The 16,771-nt window shown below is 42.0% G+C and overlaps 1 protein-coding gene across 1 annotated transcript; it reads right to left on the reverse strand.

Moving 5' to 3' along the window:
* Positions 1-3,338: 3,338 nt before the first annotated feature.
* cass4 (Cas scaffold protein family member 4) lies at positions 3,339-15,932 on the reverse strand. The gene is made up of 7 exons (XM_041955894.1): positions 15,796-15,932; positions 7,619-8,026; positions 6,850-6,927; positions 6,622-6,738; positions 4,751-6,067; positions 4,544-4,624; positions 3,339-4,338 (listed from the first exon to the last, which is right to left on the reverse strand). The coding sequence occupies exons 1-7, from the start codon at positions 15,796-15,798 to the stop codon at positions 3,922-3,924; spliced, it is 2,421 nt and encodes an 806-aa protein (XP_041811828.1). The 5' UTR covers positions 15,799-15,932; the 3' UTR covers positions 3,339-3,921.
* Between the last annotated feature and the right edge of the window lie 839 nt (positions 15,933-16,771).

A 16,771-nucleotide genomic window follows, 5' to 3' on the forward strand; every position in this document is an offset into this window, starting at 1 on the left:
TCGCTGAAACACCGCTTGGTCGGTTGAGAAACAGTATTTTATTTCCTAACGACAAGAGAAAATCTCAATAAGGTCCGTGGACATGAATTTGTCAAAGTATTTCAACTTTAGCTAAGTCTTATGATGGCAGGGCGTTTCTTTTTTCTTGTAGTGTTTATGATTAAACATTACCACATATCGTATCACATTATTTTATACGTTTATTTTTATTTATAAGAAATATCAAGTGTCAAAGGAGGTGTTTTTACCGTTTAAAGAAAAACACCTGTCATAGTATCACAGTTTTGAGCGCAGTCAAAAGTGCAACATCATGCAAACCTTTTTATATATATAAATTCGCAGCAATTCAGGGGCTAAAACCCTCTGACGTGTTAGTTTGTTTGCTAAACTGCTAAACTGGATGTTAATAATTTTGACAAGTTTGAATCTTTGTGTTTGAGGGTTTTCTCCAGACTTTAGCTGCGATCCAGCCAATCAGCAAGTCGCTGGTTTTCCCATCTGCTGTCGCAAAGGCTTAAAGCGAACATAATGTAATCGAACGACAGACTTAAAAACAACAAAATAAACTGCAACAAATATCATTCATGTGGTTCAACGGATTTTCAGAGTTAGCCCATGTTTCCCCCCTCCGCAGACTGCTCCTCATAAGTGAAGTAATGTGTCTGCTGTCACCTCATAATGTTGCATTACATGGAAGTTATGCAACAGGCTTTCCTGTTGACATTTTTAAAGCCTCCAGGAACCAGTTTTTTGACTTGAACAAACAAATTCCTCCTCGTTTTGTTTTTTTTTAACTGCAATTTTATAAAATATAGGGAAGTAGACGCCCTACATTTCATACTGTTCAATAATGTGACTATGATGTAGAAATATATACATTTATATTTCATTAAATGAGCAATCAGTCATGAAGTAAATGTCATATGTGCTGAGTAGATCACCTCAATTTCCTTGAGCCTCACTAACATGTGGATAAAGTCATGTCCTAACACTACTGCTAGAGGGCAGCATGCAATCAGGAACTGCTTATGTGTGTGCGGCAGTCACTCAGCAGTTTACTTCCCCTTTATGTTTTGCAAACTTTGTTTTCTCAACATTTTAGGCGGTAAGGTGATCTAGCAGTGATGCAGGAACCTACCATCAACCTGCTGAAGTGTGTGTGCTGCATACCATTTGCTAGTAATTGAAATTGAATTTAAAACCCAGACTCATGCCATCTTGTTTTCCGGGCCTGCTCTTCAAAATGCATCATCACATGTCTGTGACTTTTAGAATGAGGTACTGAAATAGGGGCCGGATATCCACATATGAAGCAGAGCCATGTGAGTGCATGCCCTCTGAAGCCCTGCTGACAATAGAGTGACTGGCTTCTGCTCTGTATATTTCTCTATGTGCATTGTATATCACAATGTAAACATGCATATAAAATTATAAAAGATCCACCAACAATCATTTATTTTACAGCACTACTATCTCAGGAATGAGGCATTAGGGTCCTTTCATGGCCAGATTAACCTGGTGGGGGACACAGGGACGAAATGAGCTGCTGTGTTGTAATTTGATTAAATGCAAAATAATGAATATGCACCTCATAGGAATAATATCTGATAAAATCAAGAAGCCTTTAAATCTAGGCTTTGAAACAGGGCCCTCTTCAAGACATAGCCCCAAGATCAGGCAGTAAAGCAAGACCAACCTGAATTATTTTTAATATGATTATAGAACTATTTTTAATTATTGACCTTATTATGTCAGTTGATGTTGTGTGTTAGTTGTACGCTAATGACAGGGTTTGCAATTTGACTCCCTCCCCCTTCTGTCAACGTGTCAAAATGTCCTTTTATGGGCAAGACAATGAACCTCAAATTGCTCCTGATGGTGAGGCCAGCAGCGTGCATGACAGCTCGCTGCCATCAGTGCGTGTGTGTGGGTGAATGAGAGGCACACTATAAAGTGCTTTGGATAAAATTGTTTGCCACGCAGTGAGCCTGAGACTTTCAGTGGCCCATTTTGCTCTGTTGGTAATCCAGCCTTGGGCCAATCCACCATTTGCAGTTTTTTTTTTGCAAAATATATTCCTGCCACCAAAATGCATGTATAATTGTATTGTACTGCATTTGTATTTGTTGTTTCTTGTTCTACGTTTCTGCACTGTAAGCTTCAGAACATGTGTTGTTTTGATATTTAACACTATTCCTGTATGTGAAACTCTAGTCAAACTTGTGTGGCCAGGATTGTCATCAGAGGGACCAACCATCTGGTCTGTTCAGGGGCGTGTCCAGAATATTTCAGGGGTACTGATGAGTGAGAGGGGGGATCTTAGTTCAAACCAACTGGTCTCTGAGTATTTTTGAATGTGCATTGTTTTCTCTTGTATGTCGCCTACTTTTGCATTTTCTGTTTGAGGAAGAATAAAGGAAGAATAAAGAATGTAAGCTTTATATTATACTTGCATTGTACCACTCTGTTGTACTATTTATACTTGTAGGACTAGTTATTTTTTCAGTTTTTTAAATGCACTTATTGTAGGTTTCTTTGGATAAATCAGCTAAATGAAAGTAGTGTAATGTAAAAAAATGAAGGAATGTAAAAATCTGTAAAATACTGTAATGTTAGTAACTAAAGTAGATATGAGAAATGGTACAGTATCCTGACGTATGTGTGTGTGTGTGTGTGTGCGCACACATACTTCGTGCCACCTGCATAAGTCAGTGCCCTTCTTGGGCCACCCCAGTCGAAAAAGTTTGAGCACACCACTAGGTCTGTTTGATTGTAACAGCTGTCATTGTACCCTGATTATTTTAATGATTTCTTCTTTTTTAAAAGAATTTGTAATCTATTGATACATGTACATATTCATGCAATTTTTCATAATACTAATAGCCTCAAAGTGAAAGGCCCACATAGTGCTGGCATCCTGATGGCAGAAGTGGGTGATAAGTTGAGAATCTCACAAGAAACAGATTTCAAGACAAGATCTCCTGACCTTTTGTCCCCAAGTATGGGTAAAACTCCAAAAAAAAACATATCCTACATTTCCCATAATGCAACAAATGAGATCTTGACCCTCCCTGCCTAATAAACACACGCATTTTTCCAACTTGTAGTGCTCTGACTCTTATAACTTTATATGATGTATTTGTATACTCCAAGCTCAAACTGAGATACCGTGATGGCATAATCAGATAAACTGTTTCACAAGATGAATTGTATTTTCAGTGCCTGTTAAATTGACCTTTTTAATTTTACATTATCTTGCATAGACAGCAAAATCAATATCGTTTCTACTGCTAGGTACTTTATGTATGCTTCTGATAGACAATAACAAAACAAAGTAAAAAGTTTTCAGTTTCTAATTTTAATAGCAATAAAAATTCAACATGTGTTGTACTCAGTCTTTTATCAAGAAAAGTTTGGGAATGCATAACACAATTTTTAGAATATTTACATAGATATTCACAAAAAGAAGACTCTAATTACTACCCTGGAGAATACACAATAAAGTAATAAAATACCTAAAACATCCACATAATTAACAATATTCAGAGAATATAAAATTGTTGTAAATTCTATAAAACAAATTATATTTTATACTTTATATTCAAAATTGCATTATAAAATTGGCTTGAGTACAATATCCTAAATGTGCAATTTATTTCCGAACTCCACTGTGTTGAAGTCTTTTATTTGAGTACAAATAAAATAAAAATAGATGCTCATCGCACCAACTTCTTCTAACATCATTAACATTTTAAACAGGAACTGCATTCATCATGATAACAACATTCAGCAAAAAGCAATAATCTTTTTGGATAAGAAGCTTGAATGTAGTTGAATATGAAATGAATGAAAAAGGAAACTGATAAATAAAGCAACGTCTTTTGCTGTACGAACAAATCAATATGCTTGATGTGCGTGCTCTCAGAGGTCAAGCGATATCCGAAAGTGCTGTGCTCTTTGGGCCAGTTCTTTTGCAAACTCTTGAGCCTCGTGCAGAGCTTGTCTATCCGGGAAGTGCAGTGCTGCCTTCTTGGTGGCCACAGCCAGCTGCTTCAGGAGAGCACACAGGTGGTTGCTCTTACACAGAAGGCTCTGACTGGACCCTCCACGTTGAGCTTCCCTGCACAGGGTGTCCACCAGTCTCTGCCCCACCATGATCACCAGCTTACTTTGTGAGATGAATTTTTCCGGTGGCTGGCCATCTTGAAGACTGCTGACAAATCCCCCGATGGCCTTCTGGAGAGCGCCAAAGTAAAGCCGGCAATGCTCCGACAGGGAGGATAGTCGATGTTCTTCTGTGCCACTGCTGGACTCAGAGGAGTGGCGCTTGTTATCAGCCTGAGCAGCGGAGAAATAGAACAAAGAAGGTGACGATAGCTACATATCATGTCTTCCACATGACTGTGTTTCCTGTGTTTTTCTGACTGCAAGGAACGTCTGGATAGCTACATTGTAGATGGATATATTATCCAGCTTTCAGTTTTTTATGTCATCCTGCTCATTAAGTAGTGACTAATCCCTTGTTTTAATGGGAGATACTCACCTGTGCCTTGTGAACTGCTGTGACATTTTCGTTTGGTTCCTTCTGCACTTCCTTCTGCTGCTTCTCAAAGTCATTCTTAGTCTGAGGAAAAGTCAGTATCAAAAGTCACAAATCACATTAGTAAGTCAATAAGTTAAAACTTCATCATTCAGTTACCATAGTAACATAGTAACGTATTATTTCTGATAGATGATTAGAAGCTTTCACCTGTAGCTCTACATAGTCATTGTCGTCCTCCACCAAGTCCCCTCCTTGTTCACTTCCATCAGGACTTTTCTTTGTATCTGGCTGACCTATGGTGTTGAGAGGCTCTTGATCTTTCTGAGGGGCTCTGAACAGAAGCTTGCCATTGGCATTGATGATCGACACCAGGCGCTTCACGTCCTCTGGAACAGTGCGCGCCACCATCACAAAGCGCTCAAGCTGGTCAGGTGTCTGGACCTGCCCAGGGTCCTGACAGAGTGTGTTGAGGGGCCAGCCAGCCATGTTCAGAGCACTTACTGTTTGTTGTAGGATCACACCTGAGTCTTCTACAATGGACAGCTGTTTATAGAGCCTTGTCTGAAGGTTAGCATCGGTCAAACGGCGGGCATTGCCCTTAACATCGAGGGCAAAGTTCAGAAAAGACGTCAGAGAACATGCAATCCCCTCTGCTGCTTCTTTGATCTCCTTCAGGTGTTTCTCCAGATGTTCTCTGCTCCTCCAGTGGCTGCTGACAAATTCCATGAGAAGCGGTACAGCCCTGCAAATGGACTCCTGCAGGTCCAGAAGTCTGCGGCAGGCCTCGTCCTGGCACAGTGTCACCTCCCGCAGAGGTTCAGGAGAGGAGGAGCTCAGAGCCAAAGAGTCACAGGAGCTGGTGGAGGAGCTAGAGGCTGTGCTGATTCTTTGACTGCCTGCTGCAGAGAGAGGTAAAGTTCTACCTCGCTCGTCGTCCTCCTGCGCCAGTGACTCCCCACTTCCTGGAAGGTCACGGAAAGATGTGCAAGCCAGGAAGTTCCTCATTCGCTGAAGACGTACCCTTTTGAGTTCATGAGCATTACTAGAGTCGCCCCTGCACTCTAGGGGTATGTGATCACTGGGAGGATCAGTGAGAACTCGGGTGAGGGGTTCCTCCTGGGGTGGAATCGCATAAACTAATTCCTCTGTGAGCCTCTGTGCTGGGGGCTTGCCATATATCGGGACCCTTGGCAGCACTTTGGGTGGACTTGGGATGTCAAGAGAACTGGGTTTTGGTATATCATAAAGCGAAGCAGTTGGACTGCCTCTTTGAATGGGCCAAGCATGTGCTGGAAGAGTGTCATAAAGCTGCCTGCAAATGGCCTTGGAGGGCATGGTATCGTAGGAGCCTTGGGGTGGACTTTGTTTCTCAGGACCCACTGGTACATCATAAATCCATTCGGGCTTGCGGGGGTTGGGAAGGGTGTTGTATCCACCGACCATTTTCTGTTGAGCTTCTGTGACTGAAGGAACAGGGATGTCATAGTTGGGGTCCTGAGGTAAAGGTGGTGGAACTGCATACACCTGTACACAAGAACAAAGTTGTCAATATCACAGTTATGCAAAATTGAAAGGGCTTCAGGAATGAAGCAGACACTCATTCTCAGTGGAAAGTAAGTGCCTCAATATGTTTCAAACAAAGTATTGAACCCCCTGCCCCACACCTTCCCAATGCCAGAATTGGGGGTCCTGGTTTGAATGTCTCTCTCAAGCTCTCACACAATTACTTTTCATACCTACAACTGAGTACAACACCATGAATGTCGCATGCACCACAATTTCCATTTGTATAATTCACTGCGTCAAGACCACAAAGCAAAAAGCGTAGTGCAATGCAGCCAGGAGGAGGCTACGACCGCAGGCTTTGTCTGCCAGTCTTACCACATGGAACAGGTGTAAACCCTTTTGCCTTTAAATGTAGTTGGACATCACACTGTATGATTTAGCTCATTTCAAGCATACTTAACCTTTAACGTAGGCGAAGAATATTTAAAAAATGTAAAAGAAAGACTGCATTTTAAAGTGAGCACATCATACGTTCCTTGCTTCGTTAATCCCTCCAAATGTCTCAAACTTACGTAAGCGTCTCCTGGACTGCTACACCTTGAAGTCTCCGGAGAGTCAAATCTTTTCTCCAGCTCTGAAATTGGAAGCAGTGAGTGTGTTCGTGGCATATGTCTTGGAGTTGTTGATACCTGAAAATAGAACATCACAGTTACTGTAAAGACATCAGAGCTGTACCCACTGAAGTGGCAGAATATCACTACTGTTGATGCATTTTCTTGTGTATGTTTCCTGGAACTCACAGTGAAAAGAGAAGTTCTTCTGGCTTGGCTTGGGACATCGTAAACCTCCTTTGGATGGGACACCATGCTGAAAGAAGGCTGCAGACAAAACAGACAGGATGTAATATTGAGGTTGACTGGAAACACTTGCATTTCTTTGATCAAAGCTGCATATACCCCACTGACCTCTACATCAACACATTTATGGGGACAGTGTTTGCTCTGAAGGCTGTTTAGAGTACTGGAGAACCCCATTTTGCTTGCACTTTGCCAATTAACGCAGCTCTATAACAGAAACCATGCTGCTCATTGAATATTAGGTGGCTACTGCAGAAGGGAACTGGACTCCCCTGGAGCAGGAGAGGAAATGGCGAACATGTGGGTATATTTCTCCCCACCTTCTGCTGCAACGGCACCCATACAGACACTCCGGTCTTTCTGGGGTCCCTGGCGGCATAGGCTGCTGTTTGCAGTTAAAATTGTCTGAAGTCTGTGTCTGTTTGTCTTTTACAGGCCCATAAAGACCCCGGTGCTGCATGCTTGTCCCCATGGAGAGGCCCCTGGTCCCCATCTGTAAGCTCTTTTGCCAGCAGGGGTTTCACAGCTTTGCATTTCTGCAACAGTCTTACCTCTCTAATCATGAGAGTGAACACTTCCCAAGGAAAAGGACCAACTTTGACCTCAGACTAACAGACTAACGTCTACATTTAGTAGATCTTAGTCTGTTTTTGCTTTTCTCTACAGAAATTCAATCATATTTGTAGAAAAAAACGATTTGTGCCCTGTTTACCTCAGGTCCTTCTGCACTGTGCTTAAGTGCTGATGGGACTGGACTCTTTGAAGCTGATAAAGGAGTGGATGGGACCTTGTAGATCATGTCCATGCGTTCATAAGCTAAGCTGCTGGAGGGTCGGGGTACACTTGGGATCTGGTAGATATTTTGCGCACTGTCATCAGCATCAATCGATTGAGGGCTTTCTGTGGCATGGCTTAAGGAGCCTGCAGTGGTGCCAGTTTGCGGCAAGAGCTGCAGTCTATTAGCAGGGGCGAGGCCACGCCGTCCATAAAGAGAACACTTCCACCATCCGCTGGTGCCGGCCACGTTTTGATCCAACACTGTGACGATGTCCCCTTTTCTGAAGGCCAGCTCATCTGCACGCTCTGCAGTGTTGTCATACAGAGCCTTTGCAAGTTTGTTCTACAATAAAGAGCGGAGAACAGAATGGGAAAAAAGATTAGGAGGTAGAGCATACCTGAAGGCAGTGTGAGGCACATTTTCAGTGACAAAAGTAAGATATGTGACATGGAGGCAGTCTCTAAGAATTTGCCAGCTTTTCTTTTTTTTTTTTTACTGCTGTAGGCCTATGACAACATTTCCCCTTGCAAAATGTTGCCGTAAGTTGCATGAGCTGTCATCAAATTCACCGAAAAATTGCAGTCATCTTATAAATCATAGTTAACAGAACTAGTGGTTGCAATATTATTGTTAGAGTGACTGTGAAACAACAAACATTTAAGCACAGCTCTTTTTGTTTTGAATGACATCTTTCTTTGCATTGTATTTTCACTTCCTATTTGTGCTTCCCAAAGAGGGATAAAAGTTTCTTCAAAACTTCCTCTTGCAGGCTTATGAACATCATATTGAATCATGCCAGAAAAATACATTGAATCGAGTGAATGACACCACATTTGACCCACATATCCTGAATCAAAACTGAAGAATAATCACTGATCATTATGAGTGCATGCATGGCCTCTGCATGTTTCCCTACTATGCAGCTCATAAACTGCCCTGCTCTGTTCTGCATGCAACAAATCTAATTTAGCTACATAAAATGACCACAAACACTAACTGAATTTCCTTTCCTTCAGTTTTAACCACTTTATTGTAAATGCTTGTGCTGTTTAGACTGAGACAAGCCCTGAGTAATGAAACTTGCCTCTAAAAAACAACAGTGGGCAGAGCTAAACTCACAGCCAGCAGGTTGTGGTTTGACTGGTGCAGCTAAATAGAAAAAATGGATGTTCACACTTATCTCATCAATTTATCTTTTAAATAATTTTCCTGAGAAACATGTGAATAGCTGGTGGTAGAAAGCAATACTATGGTACACCAGTCTACCACAGTATTCTTTTTCATTTTATATTTATAATATATCTATTTACATATATTCTCTTATTATCTTATTCCTATATCATTCTATATCTATTAACTCCTCCTAACTGCTGCAATGTCAGTAGGTCTGTTGGTCAGAGGGTCCACCACTTTTGGCCCACACTGAGATATCTGAATATTTAGGTCAACAAAATTCTGTACATTAATTGTTCCTAGATGATAAATCTTAATGACTAAATGACTTTACACACATTCATGTTTTCCAGAGGATAAATTATAATAACTTAAGCTATTCTCTGATTTCCAACACTTTGGTATATGACCAAATACCTGCAAAACTAATGGAATTCACTTCAGCATCAGTTGTGCGGTGTGTTTAGTAATAATTAGCATATGCTATGCTAACAGAGCACACTAAGACTGCAATAGTGATAATGAAGTTTCTCTTAAATTTGTTAAATTGGCAGAATGAGTGATAGATGAGTGATAGTAGAAATACGCCATTACCGGTTAAAGTGCTGCATTCAAAAGTACGATCAGCAATGGAAAAAGTACTCACTTTGCTCAATGGCCTCTTGTTATATGTTACATTATTTGATTATTCTCAATGATGCATTAACATAAACAGAATTTTTGTGTTATTGTAGCTAATCTGAGCTGCTTTATATACTGTTTGGTTGTTTAATCATTCATCTATCACATGCTTCACATTTTACAAGATAATCATATGGATATAACACCTTAGCCTACAAAGTATGCAACCAGTAACAATAACTATCAAACACATGTAAAAATAACAGTATCTCCATCTTAAACATAGTGAAATACAAGTATACACCTCAAAATTGCACTTAATTTCTAGAGTAAAGATACTTGGTTATATTCGACCACTGACACATATCAAGAGAGGTCCAAGATGCAAGTGCAAGACAGCAGAGGGGTAATGGCATAGACAGAGCCTCGACAAAACAAACACACCACACACACCCTCACACAGACACTATCCTCAGCTGATAAGCGTGCGCTGGGGGGTTCTGCTGGCTCTGCCCTCTCTCTGAGGGTGAATCCTCTGCAACAAAGAGCCCATTCACCATCGGAGCCCAACACGCTCAGCACCTGTTGTGATGCAGGCCTGTGGAGCACACTGACCACAGCAGACTACGCCCCCCCCCCAGCACACACACTCACACACACACACACACACCAAACCTCAGCAAACTCCCTGCTTAATCCTCTGGGTCATGCTACAGACATGCAAGTGAAACACATAGGTCAGATGACAGTCAGTGGCCGAACCACCAAGATTTATGTTGCTGTGTTTTGTCCTTGGGATGGGTCTTTAGTGAACACTATCCCACGATGACATTAGCCACTGACATTAGCAAGCTCTGCTTGTGTTACACCGTATTTTATCCATTCAGGTCATGATAAGATGTGCGTGTGTGTGTTAAAAGCCTGCTGAGTTTTTGTGCCTGTAGTGAAATGCCATTTAAACCACAGCCTATTGTGTGACCTCATTATTCTCGACAATTCTTTTTATCGAAATCTATTCACACTGTTTTCAAACCACAACTCAACACATGAAACTGACACATTCAGGTCACTTGTAAAGAGCAGAAGTGACCGCATCACGCTGTGTTTACTGGTGTCTTTGATTCTGTGTCTGCATGTTGATCACTGAGTACAGTAACAAAGTCTGATTCAGCTGTGGCTCTTTTGGATTCCTGCACACGCCTGCTTGTGCAGATCAGCCTCTCTGACAGCTGGCCCTCAGCACTTTAACTGCACAGCTGTCTCTGCCTCTCCCGTCTCTCTGCTCCATCCTGTTCACAAATTAACATCGGCCTGTCAGACGCAGCGCAAGAAATGCTTTTAAAAGTTCCAGATAGGAGCTTCTGTTCAGCCACATCAGGCCAAATTAAGCCACTGCAGCTCATCTCAGCTATTTCAAATCAATACAAGGCTGGATGAAGAGTAAATTATCGTTCTCATGTCACTGTTTGCTTTAAGTAAGAGAGATGACAATTTTCTAGATGCAAGATTCATAGTTGATGACATCATAGTATTGCCCTTACACACTTAGGTAGATTTGTTACTGCTGATTATTTCCAGTATTCATTAATATTATTGCTTCAACTGACTGGATGAAAAACAGGACAACATGCCAATCACAACTTCACAGACCTCTAAGCTGATGTCTTTTTTGTTCAACCTATGGTCAAAAGCCCCAAGATAATTCAATTTATGGCGTTATGCAGAAAAAGTGCACATATGGAAAACTGGAACCAACAAATGTTTGCCATCTTTTGCTTGATAAATGACTCAAAGCAGAACTATGTAATGTTTGCTACTTAATATAATGGGATAATGCTAAATGCTCAAATATACTGAAACAGTAGCACAACTGGAGAATAGGCAGAGGTGACTCAGTAACATGTGTTATACAGTATTTGCACCTACAGAGAGCTAAGATTAATGACATAAGCTCCGAGCCATACCAGTACCAGAGTGTACTTTATTGCTCATGAATCTTATTTGCATTTATAAAAGAAAGAATGTGTTATTTCTACTTTCTATTGCTTTCTGTGAATGCTACACAGTGATACACTACGATCAATCGATTGATCATCAAAATTATTAGTGAGTTCAGTGATTTTTAAGTGGCTTGAGTGGTTTATTCTCAGTGCATTTAAATTCAGACTAATCACTGCTGGTGTTTAATCACTATACACTACTATGCTGCAGCCATTGACGTGCATTAATCAAAGTGCTAAAGCCAGGAAATTCCCATTTTGAAAGAATAATGCTGTTGGGTAATTGAAAACTTTTTTCTCATCGAGAGCACCTATTGAGTCAACATAATTAGAGCGTCCAGTCCTAGACAGTCTCTGGAACAGGAACCAGTCCAGGAAGTGGTTCCCAGTGTGGGAACGACTCCCTCTTGATTCGCTTTGACCTCTTGCCTCTTGACAGCCTGGGCACGACCCCGGGGTCAGGTCAGCACCTCAACCATTATACATTCAGACACATGCCAGGTCCAGCACAACACCCACGGTGCCACTGAACAAATCTGTCACGCGTGACTAAAAGCTGTCTAAAATGTAGAAAAATGCTCATTTTCCCAGACAGAGCGGCGGGAGCAGAGTGTTCAAGATGAGGCACAGCGCATAGTTAAGATAATTTCTTTTCTTGAATTTGGACAGGAAGTCAGCCTGTAAATATGACATATTAGACTTTCCCACAGTATCTTAGATACAGAGATGGGGGCAGAGGGAGAGACAAGGAGGAGAGACAGAGACAGAAGGACAAACAGAGGGAAAAACACTGAAGGAGAGATTCGGTGTCCCAGTAAATCATTTTCTGACATGTTGGGAATTCGTTCCCGGTCGATCAATTTTATCATCTTAAATGATCTTCAGATGCGATCCATGGAAAATCACCTTTGCCAACGCTCTCTCCAACCCAAACAAATCCAAGAGGAGGCTGTGGAGACTAATTCAGGCTTTGTGGCAGTGACACTGCCTCGCTTACAGCTGCCCTGGTATTTCCTGTATGGGAACTGGTGAGAACTATGTCAAAATCTCATACAAAAACACACACAACTGATGAAAACTTCCACATAGACAGTTGACCTTCTAACAAAACAACACTAAAATAACAGCCACTGTACTCTGAATATGCTTAAAAACGGGTGAACTAATATAACCTCCAGTAGATTATTTTGTGCTTTTTGGGATGCAGATGTTTATGCACCGTTAATGTGAAGATAAGTGAGAGGAACTCAGCACACTATTGAACAAGAAGAGATGAGGTAGAGGAGGAGTTTTATGGGAAACTGGTAGAAACCTGTTTTTTAATGTGTTAGTCTAGAGGACTTTCTTGGGCTTCAAAGTCAGACCGTGAAGGTTTTGAAGAGCAAATAACTTAAATTCTCTCGTTCAAGTTCATAAGTGGTGAAACACACCATCTGTCAATGAACACACTCAGTGGCTATTCTGCTTCACTGTGTCTGCTTTGTCTAGCTGACGTTATGGTGTAATCATTCTACTCACTCTCATAGTCCAGCTTCAAAAGTCTTCTTTTTGGTTTGGTTTGTTTTACATATGAACAAATCCCGTTGATGTGCGAGTACAATAAGTCATTTATTGAATGAAATTTTGGGTTTCTATTCAAGCTTTAGCGAGACAACGTCACATTCCTGATTCATGCAGTTAAGTTTAGGCTCCAGAGGTCACTGGTAGTGATTGTGACCACTTTGCAGCAGACTTTGAACAGAGTAGCAGATTTGAGCGGTGGTGCAGCTATTTGAAGATTTTTAGAGAAGTATGAAAGTTGGCCGAGGAATAGCTGATTCAGCTGCTTTTCAGTGTGTGCGATTATGGCTGCCAGACTACAGGTTTGAGTTAAAGGAAGAGGTCGACTCTCTTTAGTTTCCCTCACCTACAGGACAGTTTGTTTTCGGAGGTGGATGACAGACTGGACAATGTGAGCAGCAGCAGATAACAGGCGGATTGCAGGCTCGCCGCTCCATGGCAGGAACTTATCTCACCCCTCACACTCGGGTTTTATTTATACTCACACTTCCTCAGTCTCATTTTCTGCCTTTTGTCACAGTGAACGTGTTCACCATGCAGTCACTTTACTTGTAGCTGCTACAGTGTTTAAGAGCATGTGTGGTGGTTGAGATTGTATGAAACAATTTGGACCACTGTTGTGGTCAGAATAAACTCGGGTTTGTGTCAGTACAGATCATTGTTGGGTCTTTCTTCCTGCAGAAACAGAAAAAAGTATTCTTACCTGTTGTAAGTTTAAAGGTGATACATTAAACTGTTGGAAATGACTGCTTTCTTTTGGAGACAGTACTACAATAACGTTAAAAATAGGGGAATTTTGGCTTTTCCTATGAGCCTGTAGACTGTTGTTGAGGGGAAGGAAGGGAAGGACAGATCCCTTAAAGGGACCCTGTGGGGTCTCTGACCACCACTGGTGCTATGGGCCAATGTTTTGATTAGTTGATCCCTGCAAATAATAGCAAAGTGATCAAAGTACAGCAAAGGCAGTGATGACAAGTGACGACATAATGACAACTGAGCAAACTCTGATGAAGACCATGAGAAGAAGAGAAGCTAATAGGTGGGTGAGATATTCGTCACACTGCTGTCTTCAAGGCCAAGAGTGAAGTGCCACGCTCAAGTGAAGAAGAGGAGAACGCTCCCCAGCAAACATGGATGTAAAAAGCCAGGGATCAAAGGGATCCACACGATGCAGCGAGAATCACTGGAGCATCTTTAAAAACACAAACCATTGCTTTACAGCGCCAAACAGCAATGCCAAGAAACAACTTTCAGTTAGCGTCCGAGTCAGTCGGCATATATGCTCGAACTCTTTGGCTGCCAGGATGAATGATGGGGTAGATTGACAACCCTCAGCAGTTAAACACATGGCCAGATAACACAAAGGACAGATGGTGAATAAGACCCCTCACCAAAATTTAATTTCAGCTTCTTTGAGTGGGCTGTGAAGCATCCTTGCTGCCACTCCTCCACGGCCGCCTCCTGCCGTGTAAGCTCTCATGACTGTCCACTGACTCCTGCTCGCAGATGATAAAAACAGGCAGCAACGCAGCGCACGAGGCATCCCAAAATAGCCCTCAATGAACTAAAAAAGAAGCAAATTCCAATACAAAACAACCTCGCAGAACGGAAATGAGATTGCTTAAACTGAGTTAGTCATCAACCAAATCGGTCCATTTTCTCAAGAAGCGATGAATAAGATGAGCTCATTTGCTGCTTCGCATGGGAAAATGTCAGGATGATGCATATCCTTTCCCTCTGCTGTGTGCCACAGATAGGACCAGGGAAGACTCTGCTCATGCTCGTCATGTGGAGGCTTTTTAGACGTTTTCCACTCAAAGACCCCCACACCAAACAATGTCTGGGCTGCGAGGCACCAATCTGAGAGAAAAGTGTAACAAAGTGCCATGCATGCTGAGATATTCTGTACTTTGAATCATCAAATGACAACAACTTAAAAAAAAGGTGAGGAGAAAGTGCAGAAGAAGAGTCACACATTCTCAAGGTACACTAATTTGAATCATTTCTCCAGCTGCTGTTGGCAAGCTTGCAGTGCCATTTAGTTACTCGGCGAGGCCTTCAGCATGTTCTTCTCCACAAAGATGGTTCAGATACATCCAGTGATCATTTCTTAGTTAAGCTGCACATATATATTTAGAAAAACAACTTCCTCAACTATCAGTAATCAAACTTCTGCAACATCCATCCAATCAGTGACAGGCCAGCTGTGAGATTACAGAGGAATCAAGCAGAACTGAGAATGCCTGGTGAGGTGAGTGTGTTTAACCAAACCAGACAAAAGTGGTTCACTCAGCAGATTCCCCAAACATGAAATTGAAATAAACCAAAAACACAGATTCCCAAGTGCAAAGTGCAACTTTTAAGAAGTCAAACATCCGCCTAATGTTCCAATTATGTGTTTCTGGGCAGCCCGAGTTGATAATCTCACTTCTAAAGGCTCGTGTGTTAATGAGGCTCATAAAGTTTCACTCTCAGCTCTGTGTCGGGATCGGCCCTCTCAGGTTACAGCCTACAGTAGAGCAGGTCAGCGGGGCCGTGTGTAGAAATAGGTGGTAGCTGACACCGCAAGTTAAAGTGAAATCCAAGCAGGTGGTCCACGGGGACATTCCTCTGCATGAGCAGCAGTACACAACAGAGCAGATGTAAAAGACATCACAGTATTCATTCAAAACTGACATTAGAAATCATTCACAAGAGAAATTGGAGTTTTGAGTTATAACAAAAGTTATTTGACATGTGTAATTCTGCAGCACTCACCATGTTTGTTAAGCAGTTGTGTTCAGTGTCCACGCAGAGAAATAGGTCCGTCCACAGAGGGCCAGTTTTCAGTGAACCATCTCAACAATGAATGTGTGTGAAAACTCTTTGGGGTTTACTCCTCCTGTGTGTCTCACAAGCATATTGTCTGAGCTGTCACTGAGAGCCGGGCTGTTTTACAACCTGGGCGGAGAAACCCAGCTCCATGACATTAGCTGCTGTCTTGCAGCACCATTGGCCAGAGACACCCCTCCTCTACAGCTGCCCCTCCTCGTGCCATTCTACACTCCCTCCTCTGTCTTTCTGGTAAAGCAGAAGTACGGCTTGGTTTGTCACTAATATGTTTCCAACCAAATGAGGGAATTTTTGTTCTGCTCATTTATTTTGCTTTCTCTTTCTTTGTGGAATTGACATAGCCCCCCCATATGTGGCAGGTTTACAAGGGGTGTTTGAAGCAGAAAATTCTTGTGGCTTTACTCGTTGTTGTCTGGACAACACACACAGCAGCGTCTGGGGGAGCTGGGTTGGGGGTTGGGGAGCGCAGAGGAGTGATGGGGCAGGGTGACCTTCCAGTCTGAGGATGCAGGCTAAAGTGGAGACGGACACCAGCTTCGATAAGTTCTTCTGTTCTCTCTCGCTCTTTTCTTTGAGGATGTCACTAAACACAACACAGTATTTCAAGAAAAGAACTTTTCACCAACAGAAAGTTAATCCAACATTTCAAGTTTGGACTTGTAACTGGTTTATGAATGTAGCCACAGTCAGAATCAATAAGTACATTCATATCTATGACGACTATGGCAGTGTGTGTGTGTGTGTGTGTTGTGGTACCACTGCAGATTTGTGCTCTCTGCAGGTTGCTCACTTTCTGCAGCAGCTACTGTGGTCTTAAAATATCTACAGGATATTGCCATAGCTGTGGTTATGAGTTCTAAGGGGATTTTTCATCTTCAAATTCACAGAAGAGGCTTGTTCT

This window comes from Chelmon rostratus, chromosome 2, assembly GCF_017976325.1.
Source record: "Chelmon rostratus isolate fCheRos1 chromosome 2, fCheRos1.pri, whole genome shotgun sequence".
In the NCBI taxonomy this organism is placed as follows: Eukaryota; Metazoa; Chordata; class Actinopteri; order Chaetodontiformes; family Chaetodontidae; genus Chelmon; species Chelmon rostratus.